Source organism: Raphanus sativus, unplaced genomic scaffold (genome assembly GCF_000801105.2).
Source record: "Raphanus sativus cultivar WK10039 unplaced genomic scaffold, ASM80110v3 Scaffold2271, whole genome shotgun sequence".
Lineage (NCBI taxonomy): Eukaryota > Viridiplantae > Streptophyta > Magnoliopsida > Brassicales > Brassicaceae > Raphanus > Raphanus sativus.
In genome coordinates, this window is record NW_026617580.1 from 4,912 (window position 1) to 15,802 (window position 10,891).

At 36.8% G+C, this 10,891-nt stretch overlaps 3 protein-coding genes across 3 annotated transcripts; all 3 read left to right on the top strand.

Moving 5' to 3' along the window:
• Positions 1–1,395: 1,395 nt before the first annotated feature.
• On the top strand, positions 1,396–4,099 carry LOC130505433 (protein DETOXIFICATION 8-like). The gene is made up of 7 exons (XM_057000029.1): positions 1,396–2,075; positions 2,147–2,691; positions 2,775–2,861; positions 3,097–3,153; positions 3,227–3,465; positions 3,594–3,799; positions 3,886–4,099. The coding sequence occupies exons 1-7, from the start codon at positions 1,839–1,841 to the stop codon at positions 3,997–3,999; spliced, it is 1,485 nt and encodes a 494-aa protein (XP_056856009.1). The 5' UTR covers positions 1,396–1,838; the 3' UTR covers positions 4,000–4,099.
• Positions 4,100–4,801: 702 nt separating this feature from the next.
• On the top strand, positions 4,802–7,075 carry LOC130505434 (protein DETOXIFICATION 8-like). Its single transcript, XM_057000031.1, has 7 exons — positions 4,802–5,053; positions 5,123–5,667; positions 5,740–5,826; positions 6,177–6,233; positions 6,312–6,550; positions 6,669–6,874; positions 6,962–7,075. Exons 1-7 carry the CDS (start codon positions 4,817–4,819, stop codon positions 7,073–7,075), a joined length of 1,485 nt encoding a protein of 494 aa, XP_056856011.1. The 5' UTR covers positions 4,802–4,816.
• A 1,187-nt stretch (positions 7,076–8,262) lies between these two features.
• LOC108816525 (protein DETOXIFICATION 7-like) lies at positions 8,263–10,622 on the top strand. The gene is given in 10 exon segments (XM_057000030.1): positions 8,263–8,499; positions 8,777–9,310; positions 9,312–9,322; positions 9,404–9,490; positions 9,675–9,731; positions 9,807–9,838; positions 9,841–10,007; positions 10,010–10,046; positions 10,189–10,394; positions 10,473–10,622. Coding segments are annotated over 10 exon segments (1,482 nt in total). The 3' UTR covers positions 10,587–10,622.
• Positions 10,623–10,891: the final 269 nt, after the last annotated feature.

The window sequence follows — 10,891 nt, forward strand, 5'->3', positions numbered from 1 at the left end:
TTCAAATGATTATAGGATTCTGTATTTATCGAAGGTTTCGAGTGTTGTCGAAAAAGGACACTTAAAAACAAATGCTTTCACTTCGGTTCTATTCTGGACGGATGTCAAAGCTAACTTGCTCGATTCAGTTTATAGTGTGCAAGTTTTTTTACAGTGATATATTATTTATTAGTTATTAATATATTTAAATAAATTTCACAAAATTAATATTTATACAAAAAATATATTAGTGGTGATATATGATTTAATAGTCATTGCCATATTAAAAATCTTTTCAAAAATATAAAGTTTTATAAGGAAAATTGTACATGTCAGATAGTTTAATGCTATGCCATCTACTTTATTAAAAGTCAAGTCATTAATTTTTACTGAGATTGAATGTGGTAGTGACATATATGCAAACTAATTCACAAATATTGACTTAGGGGATTTCTGTGGGATAGGAGAGTCCTCCTTTCTTTTTTCAGTTAAATCAAATAAAATCTAGCAAAGCTCTGCAAATATTCCTAAAGACCCATAAACCTAGCCATCAAATCTCTCGTGTTCTCTTCTTTTCTTTATCATCTCGCCGGCTGCTGTTTCTGGCCCTCTCCAAACTACCATGAATTGCCGCTGATTGCTTCCTCATCCACTTTCTTTCGTTGTTGTTCAACAAATCTGAAAATAAGCATTCAAACTTGTTTCCCCCATTCATACTTTCCATGTGGTTTGTCATTGGATATGATAAATCTGATCTCTAATACTTTTTCTCATTTTCTGTTGATCATGAGAATACAGATCTGTGGTAGTGGTGTTGCATTTTTCTTCTTATACATCTGAATCTGTGACGTTGAGTAAGACCAAGGTGAGGACACAACTGGGAACTCTTGTCATCTCTTGTAATACTGTGTTAGTCTCTTGTAACTATTGTGTAGACATGATTGTTGATTGTATTGATGAAATGAACGATTAGATCTAGTTGTTGATTTGTGTTGATGTGAAAGAAAATACATAACTGTTTTAGGTTGTTAAATGGTAAACCAGTTTGTGTTGAGAATGAATAAAAAGATTAGATCATTTAGATGTATGATAAGTACGAAAGTTATGTGATAATGAGTTGGATGACCGCGGTAAGGCGGAGCTACGTAAACCAGATAAAATCGAGTAATGCCGAATTTGGACACAAGTGAATATAATTTAGACGAGATATTCACGTAGGAGCTGCATGATTTTATTATGACTTGGTTTTCAAAGGAGTCAAGGCTTCGATAGAGATAATATGTGAAATTGTAACATCTCCTACTGGACCTCTTAATTTTTTTTAAGGGAAAAGCCCACAAAGACTATAACCCATTAGGTCACTTATTAGAATTCTCCTCCTCGGTTTTCTTTTCATTTTTTTCTATCAGAAAAAATCTATCTCTGCAAAGTTGTCTAGAGACCGTAAAAAAAACCAAATAATCCCTAGTGAGCTTTGTTTCTGACTAGGTTTTTCAGGTAGTCAAGGTTAGTGATAACAGTGGAAATACTGATGAGTGATGAACCTCAAGTTGTTTGACAATCAAGTAACATCTCTCACCAAAAAGGCTGGAATTTTAAGATCCTCAGATTTATTTTCCTTCCAACATTTTCCTACGGTATTGTGTTAAATTATAATGGTGATCGGAAAGAAGACAACGTTTGTATAAACTGTCCGACAATATCTGAGATTCTACTAGGCGTTCTAGTCTTATATTCAGACCACTCGGATCTTTGTTTAAGTTTGTTTTGCATGTTCCCTGACCAGTTCTGATTATTCGATCCACTTTGTATTTGACTTTCTCTGTAACTATTATCCAAAAAAAAAGTTTGCTCGGACGATGGAAAACGGTTTATCCTTGACACGGAGAGAAGAAGAAGAAGATTACAAAAAAGAGAAATATGCAGGGATGATGAAGAAAGTGAGCTGCATGGCTGCTCCAATGGTGGCAGTTTATCTTTCTCAGTTTCTCCTTCAAGTTATCTCCATGGTTATGGCGGGCCACTTGGACGAGCTCTCTCTCTCCAGCGTCGCTATTGCTACTTCTCTTACCAACGTCACTGGCTTCAGCCTCCTTGTAGGATCTCTCTCTCTCTCTGTGTTCTGTATCTCTCTCCCTCTCTCATCTAACATGACTTGGATCATTAGGTTGGGTTTGCAGGTGCGTTAGAGACATTGTGTGGTCAAGCTTTTGGAGCAGAGCAATACAGAAAGATTGGTTCATACACTTACAGCTCAATGATATGTCTTGTCTTGATTTGTTTCCCGATCTCTCTCCTTTGGGTCTACATGGACAAACTCTTGGAGCTTTTCCACCAAGATCCTCTCATCTCTGAGTTAGCTTGTAGATACTCCATATGGCTCATACCTGCTTTATTTGGATGCGCTCTTCTTCAGCCTATGATTCGCTATTTCCAGTCGCAAGGATTGGTTCTTCCTCTCTGCTTGAGCTCTTTTGGATCTCTCTGTTTTCACGTTCCCTTCTGTTGGTTTCTATTCTATAAACTGAGACTTGGAATTGTCGGAGCCGCTTTGTCCAACGGTTTTTCGCTTTGGTTAAACGTAGCTCTGCTGTGGGCTTTTATGAGAGACTCTGCTGTGTATCGCGAAACTAGGAATCTTCAGGCGCAAGAACTCTTCTCCAGCATGAAGCAGTTCATCTCTCTTGCGATCCCCACTGCAATGATGACTTGGTAACTATGTTTTCTTTGTTTCTTGATTTTTGATCGTCAACGGATGCTTAAATCTTTTTATCTCTTTTGATGTGCAAGTAAAGCTTGGAGTGGTGGTCATTTGAGCTCCTCTTACTATTGTCTGGACTCTTACCCAACTCAAAACTCGAAACATCGGTGATGTCCATATGGTATGTTCATATATATATATCCCCTTTGTATAATATTAACTCAATTAGAAAGGAAGATGACTATTGTTTCAGAATTACCGCTGAAATGAAATTAATATTACATGATGTAGTTTTGGACCAAGGGATTGCAGGCTTTGATCTAAAAATAATTAAAAAAATATATATACAGATGACCATTTTTTTTAATAACTAATGTGTACAACGTTTGTACTTTATTTATCTCTTCCTTGAGCAGCCTCACGACTTCACTTCTGCATTATGTTTTCGTGGATGCAATAGGTGCAGCCGCAAGGTATAGTAACATTGCCAATTATTCATAAGAATATAATTCTTTGTAAAATGTTTCTTAATTTTTGCTTATATAGCACACATGTCTCAAACGAGCTAGGAGCTGGAAACCCAAAGGCAGCTCGAGCAGCAGCTAATGCTGCACTTTACCTTGGCGCTTTTGATGCTTCCTTTGTATGCATCACTCTTTACTGTTTTCGAAATACTTGGGCGTATATCTTTAGCAATGAGTTAGAAGTCGTTCAATATGCAACAAAAATGACACCGATTCTCTGTCTATCAATTTTTGTCTGCAGCTTTACCTCCGTGCTCTCAGGTAAGCAAGTCATATCACATGTAAAATCTAGAGATTATAGCTTTTTTTTATTGTCTTTGTTACTTGAAAGCCAATAAACTAAATGTATATGTTCTTCGCGAACACTGCAATTTTCATCATATCCTTAGGGATTGCTAGAGGAGTAGGGTGGCAAAGTATAGCAGGATATGCAAGCATAGGATCATATTATCTAGTTGGCATACCGGTTGGTTCAGTCTTATGTTTTGTTGCGAAATTGAGAGGGAGAGGACTTTGGATTGGTATGTTGATAGGCTGCTTTTTCCAAACTATGGTTCTTGCGTATGTCACTTTTTTCACCAATTGGGAGCAAGAGGTATGTATACCTTTCCTTCTCTAGTTAATTATCTTCATCATTTTCTTATATCTAAAGTTTTGAATTTTATCTCCATTGGGCTCCAGGCAACGAAGGTGAGAGATAGAGTATTGGAGATGACACCAAAAGGAAACCAAGAAACAGAAACCATAACAGAGGATGCGCAAGTTTTACTAAGTGACATTTCAGAAAATGTGTAACCAAACCCCATTTGCATTTGTCTAAATTATGCATACAAAGAGATTATCAACAAGTGATTAAATGATGAAATGGAATCTGGGACAATAAACATACTCCATCCATTTCTGAATAAGAGTCGTTTTGACATTTTTCACGCAAATTAAAAAAGTGACAAAAATATATATAAATTGTTATTAATTACATTTCTCTGACCAATGACACTCACACTTATTTGACAACAAATTGACAACAATTAAATCCGACCCTTTCATTTTGGTTTCAATTATTTATTCGTTGTATTATGTTTTTCTCCAAGAATAGATTTCTCTCTTTGAATCAATGAACATCTAACTTGTTTATTAACATCCTTGATATTTCAAAAATTTAGACGTAAAAGCAAGTCCAAGCACAAACAAACGAATAGTCGAATATAGTGATCTTTGCTTCTAACTAGGTTTTGCAGGTCGTCAAGGCTAGATAGGTGATACTTAGTAAACCTTAAGTTTCTTGACAGTCAAGGAACATCTCTGACCAAAAAGGCTGGAACTTTAAGATCCTCATTTTTTAATCTTCAACATTTCCTACGGTATTTTGTTAAATTATAATGGTGACTAGAAAGAAGAGTTAATATTTTAATAAGTCTACGTTTGTATTCACTGTCCGACAACATCTGAGATTCTACTAAGCGCTCTAGTATTATATTCAGACCACTAGCCTCTTTGTTTAATTTGTTTTGCATGTTCTGTATTTCTCTACTGATTATTCGATCCATCAGTTTGTATTGACTTTCTCCGTAACCATTATCAACAACAACAAAAAAAAAACTTTCCTCGGACGATGGAAAGCGGTTTCTCCTTGGCGCAGAGAGAAGAAGAAGATTACAAAAATGAGAAATCTGCAGGGATGATGATGAAGAAAGTGAGCTACATGGCTGCTCCAATGGTGGCAGTTTCTGTTTCTACGTATCTCCTTCAAGTTATCTCCATGGTTATGGCCGGTCACTTAGACGAGCTCTCTCTCTCCAGCGTCGCTATTGCCACTTCTCTTACCAACGTCACTGGCTTCAGCCTCCTTGTAAGATCTCTCTCTCTCTGTTTCTGTATCTCTCTCCCTCTTTCATCTAAACTTGACTTCGATCATTAGGTTGGGTTTTCAGGTGCGTTAGAGACATTATGTGGTCAAGCTTTTGGAGCAGAGCAATACAGAAAGATTGGTTCATACACTTACAGCTCAATGATATGTCTTGTCTTGATTTGTTTCCCAATCTCTCTCCTTTGGGTCTACATGGACAAACTCTTGGAGCTTTTCCACCAAGATCCTCTCATCTCTGAATTAGCTTGTAGATACTCAATCTGGCTCATACCGGCTTTATTCGGATTTTCGCTCCTTCAGCCTATGACTCGATATTTCCAGTCACAAGGATTGGTTCTTCCTCTCTTCTTGAGCTCTTTTGGAGCTCTCTGTTTTCACATTACCTTTTGTTGGCTTCTTGTCTATAAACTTAGATTTGGAATTGTCGGTGCCGCTTTTTCCATCGGTGTTTCGCTTTGGTTCAATGTATCTTTGCTCTGGGTTTTTATGAGAGATTCTGACCTGTATCGTGAATCCAAGAATCTTCAGGCGCAAGACATCTTCTCGAGCATGAAGCAGTTCATCTCGCTCGCGATTCCCTCTGCAATGATGATTTGGTAACTAAGTTTTCTCTGTTTCTTGATTTTTATCTTCAACTGATGCTTATCTCTTTTGGGGTGTAAGTAAAGCCTGGAATGGTGGTCATTTGAGATTCTGTTACTATTGTCTGGACTCTTACCCAACTCAAAACTCGAAACATCGGTGATGTCCATATGGTATGTGAATATATCCCCTTGTATATACTATAAAGATGATCCATATGTAACTTACATAAATGATCTAAGAAACTGAGATTCAGTCCAAGATAAATGGGCAAAAAGATGCATTGTCTTAAAGGACCATATTAGGAGATTCACATCAAAAATAAGGAGATATAATAATATGCATGGCCGGATTTGGGCACATCCAAATAAAACATTGGTTATGGTGCTCAAAATTTTTGGAGACCTTTTTTACATAGGGATAGACCCTCCAAAGACAAAATATTTAAATAAATTTATTAAATAAATGTTCATAGCCTTCAAAATCTGAGATCCGGTCGTGCTAATATGTTTTCTTTGATCAGCCTCACAGCTTCGGGTCTGCATTACGTTTTAGTGGATGCAATAGGTGCAGCCGCAAGGTATAGTAACATTACCAATTGTTCATAACAATATAATTCTTCGTGAAATGTTTCTTAACCATTGTCTCGTTTATATAGCACACATGTCTCAAATGAGCTAGGAGCTGGAAACCCAAAGTCAGCTCGAGCAGCAGCTAATGCTGCACTTTACATTGGCGCTTTCGATGCTTCCTTTGTATGCATCACTCTTTACAATTATCGAAATACTTGGGCGTATATCTTTAGCACTGAGGTAGAGGTCGCTCACTATGCAACAAAAATCACATTGATACTCTGCCTATCAATTTTTGTCTGCAGTTTTACCGCCGTGCTCTCAGGTAAGCAAGTCATAACAATTGAAAAAAAAACATATGCAGAAATGATAGCTTTTGTGATTGTAATTGTTACTTGAAAGCCAATAAACTAAATGTACACTGCAATTCATCATATTCTTAGGGATTGCGAGAGGAGCAGGGTGGCAACGTATAGCAGGATATGCAAGCATAGGATCATATTATCTGGTTGGTATACCGGTTGGTTCTATCTTATGTTTTGTTGCGAAATTGAGGGGGAGAGGACTTTGGATTGGTATACTGTTAGGTGCTACTTTCCAAACGACGGTTCTTGCTCTTGTCACTTTTTTCACCAATTGGGAGCAAGAGGTGTGTATACCTTCCCTTTTCTACTTACTTATTATCATCATTTTCTTATAATAATTTCTTTTATTTTTTGAATATTATCTTGATTAGGCAACGAAGGCAAGGGATAGAGTATTGGAGATGACACCTAAAGGAAACCAAGAAACAGAAATCATACAAGAGGATGCGCAAGTTTTATTAAGAGATATTTCAGAAAATGTGTAACCCCATATCCATGTGTTTCTGATTCACACAAGCGTATGTTGTTTCTAGTTCACATAAGCATGTGTATATGAATCAAATAAGAATAGTGTTTCGTGAATTGACTATTGACCAGAGAGTAAATGATGAACTGGAATGTGGGACAATAAACATAAAGAGTATTAGACAATAAAATATATATAGCAAACTGAAATCAGATTATTCTGTTCATAAATGGTGTTGATTTTGATTGCCTCAAATCTTCCTTATAGGTACCTGTTCTTGACAACTTTATATCATCTACGAAGAGAAAACCAACATTGACATGGGGAAATCCGATCCGATGCCATCTTCAAATATTGCCAAACCCATCAATAGAAATATGAAAAATTAGCTTATTAAACTCGAGCAGCTGGAGATCGCAAATAAGGGGTTTTGTGTGGGATGGTTCTCTGGTCAACCACCTCAACTCATGACAACAACAACTAAATCCGACCCTATCAATTTTTGGTTTTAATTCTGTATTCGTTGTATTATGTTTTTCTACAAAAGAATCTGTTTTCTTCAGGTAAATGATGAAGATATCAGTTACAAAAAAATGATGATATTGTGTATTCGCGGCCACCTGAAAATTGCTAAAAAAAATCGGAATCTAAACCCGTCAAAATCAAAAATCGTCGCTCTAGAACGTATGATGCTCTTGAAATAATGACCTTCTTTGGTATGTTATTTTGAATCAATGAACATCTAACTTGGTTGCACCAAAAAAAATATTATAGGTTGTGCCTTTTCTAGTTTTCTTGATATTTTCAAAATTTAGACGTCAATCAAGTCCAAGCGGAAACAAACAGTCTTATACTATTTTTTGCTTTTAACTAGGTTTTTCAGCTAGTGCTAGATAGGTGATAATTGATAAACCTAAGTTACTTGACAATCAAGAAACGTCTCTGACCAAAAAAAAGGGCTGTAATTTTAAAGATCCTCATTTTTGTTCCTGCGGCATTGTGTTCAATCATAACAGTGACTGGAAAGTAGACTTTATATTTTAATAAGTCAACGTTTGTATTAAAGACCACTCGGGTCTTTGTTTAATTTGTTTTGCATGTTACGTGACCAGTTCTGTATTTCCTACTGATTATTCGATCCATCAGTTTGTGTTGACTTTCTCTGTAACTATTATCAACAAAGAAAAAGAAAAGTTTGCTCGGACGATGGAAAGAGGGTTCTCCTTGGCGCGGAGAGAAGAAGAAGATTACAAAAATGAGAAATCTGCAGGGATGATGATGAAGAAAGTGAGCTACATGGCTGCTCCAATGGTGGCAGTTTCCGTTTCTCAGTATCTCCTTCAAGTTATTTCCATGGTTATGGCCGGTCACTTGGACGAGCTCTCTCTCTCCAGCGTCGCTATTGCCACTTCTTTTACCAACGTCACTGGTTTCAGCCTCCTTGTAAGATCTCCCTCATCTGTTAAATTCAAAGTTAATATGGACTTCTAACTTAGAATCAATTGACGATAACTAGATTTGCTCTAACCTTTTAAATATATTTTTTATCACCCTACTTGGGTCAACAAACTAGACTCTGATATCATGTTAAATTTCTTGAGTTTCCAACTAAAACCGATCGGTGATAAATGAATTATTGGTAACCATTTTTATATTTGTGTTTTCCCTTTAAAATTTTTATGTGGGATGTCAACATCATCTAACTGACTTCGATCATTAGGTTGGGTTTGCAGGTGCGTTAGAGACATTGTGTGGTCAAGCTTTTGGAGCAGAGCAATACAGAAAGATTGGTTCATACACTTACAGCTCAATGATATGTCTTGTCTTGATATGTTTCCCAATCTCTCTCCTTTGGGTTTACATGGACAAACTCTTGGAGCTTTTCCACCAAGATCCTCTCATCTCTGAGTTAGCTTGTAGATACTCCATCTGGCTCATACCGGCTTTATTTGGATGCGCTCTTCTTCAACCTATGACTCGCTATTTCCAGTCACAAGGATTGGTTCTTCCTCTCTTTTTGAGCTCTTTTGGAGCTCTCTGTTTTCACATTCCCTTTTGTTGGCTTCTTGTCTATAAACTTAGATTTGGAATTGTCGGCGCCGCTTTCTCCATTGGTTTTTCGCTTTGGTTAAAAGTAGCTTTGCTCTGGATTTTTATGAGAGATTCTGTTCTGTATCGCGAAAATAGTAACCTTCAGGGACAAGAAATCTTATCGAGCATGAAGCAGTTCATCTCTCTTGCGATTCCCTCTGCAAATGATGATTTGGTAACTATGTTTTCTTTGTTTCTTGTTTTTGATTACCAACTGATGCTTAAATCGTTTATCTCCTTTCGAGTGTAAGTAAAGCCTGGAGTGGTGGTCATTTGAGCTTCTGTTACTATTGTCTGGACTCTTACCCAACTCCAAACTGGAAACATCGGTCATGTCCATATGGTATGTACATGTATCCCCTTCTTGTATATATTGTCACTTACATAAATGATCCAAGAAAATGAGATTCAATCCAAGATTAATGGGCGAAAAGATTCAATATCTTAAAGGACCATGTTAGGAGATTCACATAAAAAATATGGAGAGATCAAATTTTAAAAATAACAAATATGTCTTCCTTGAGCAGCCTCACAACTTCAGCTCTGCATTATGTTTTAGTGGATGCAATAGGTGCAGCCGCAAGGTACAATAACATTACCAATTGTTAAGAAAATAGTTCTTTGTGATATGTTTCTTAACCATTGTCTTGTTTATATAGCACACATGTCTCAAACGAGCTAGGAGCTGGAAACCAAAGGCAGCTCGAGCAGCGGTTAATACTGCACTTTACCTCGGCGCTTTTGAGGCTTTCTTTGTATGCATCACTCTTTACAGCTATAGAAAAACTTGGGCGTATATCTTTAGCAATGAGGGAGAAGTGGCTCACTATGCAACTAAAATTACATTGATTCTCTGCCTATTTTAATTTTTATCAACAGCTTTATTGCCGTGCTCTCAGGTAAGCAAGTCATATCAAAGGGAAAAAAAATCACATGTAGTAGAAGTTGAGACAAACGCTTTTGTGAATTTAGTTGTTACTTGAAAGCCAATAAACTACATTTATATGCTCTACGCAAACACTGCAACTCTTATATCCTTAGGGATTGCGAGAGGCACGGGGTGGCAGCTTATAGCAGGATATGCAAGAATAGGATCATACTATCTGGTTGGTATACCGGTTGGTTCAGTCTTATGTTTTGTTGCGAAATTGAGAGGGAGAGGTCTTTGGATTGGTATATTGATAGGCGGCTTTTCCCAGACGATGGTTCTTGCTCTTGTCACATTTTTCACCAATTGGGAGCAAGAGGTATGTATACCTTTCCTTCTCTAGTTACTTATCTTCATCATTTTCTTATAATATAAACTTTTGAATAATGTCGATTAGGCAACGAAGGCGAGGGATAGAGTATTGGAGATGACACCAAAAGGAAACCAAGAAACAGAACTCTTAAAAGAGGATGCGCAAGTTTTACTAAGTGACATTTCAGAAAATATGTAACCCCATATGCATGTGTTTCTGATTCACACAAGCGTCTGTGTTACTAGTTCACATGAGCATGTGTTTATGAATCAAATAACAATATGTTTCTTGAATTGACTATCGACAAGAGATTAAATGATGAACTGGAATCTGGGACAATAAACAGAAAGGATTATTAGACAACAAATATATCGCAAATTGAAATCAGATTATTCTGCTCATGACATAAATGATTCTAATTTCAAACCTGTTTTAGATAACTATATACGATTTATGGAGAGAAGTTAACTTATTAAACTCGAGCAGCAATTAGCAACGACATG

What these genes read in the sequence shown, in the direction of transcription:
- LOC130505434 (XM_057000031.1), top strand. Translation starts at nt 4,817, where the DNA reads ATGGAAAGCGGTTTCTCCTTGGCGCAGAGAGAAGAAGAAGATTACAAA. An exon ending in CCCTCTGCAATGATGATTTG is followed by an intron (nt 5,668 to 5,739) that starts GTAACTAAGTTT and finishes GTGTAAGTAAAG; the next exon opens with CCTGGAATGGTGGTCATTTG. An exon ending in TTTTACCGCCGTGCTCTCAG is followed by an intron (nt 6,551 to 6,668) that starts GTAAGCAAGTCA and finishes TCATATTCTTAG; the next exon opens with GGATTGCGAGAGGAGCAGGG.
- LOC130505433 (XM_057000029.1), top strand. Translation starts at nt 1,839, where the DNA reads ATGGAAAACGGTTTATCCTTGACACGGAGAGAAGAAGAAGAAGATTAC. An exon ending in CCCACTGCAATGATGACTTG is followed by an intron (nt 2,692 to 2,774) that starts GTAACTATGTTT and finishes GTGCAAGTAAAG; the next exon opens with CTTGGAGTGGTGGTCATTTG. An exon ending in GCAATAGGTGCAGCCGCAAG is followed by an intron (nt 3,154 to 3,226) that starts GTATAGTAACAT and finishes TTGCTTATATAG; the next exon opens with CACACATGTCTCAAACGAGC.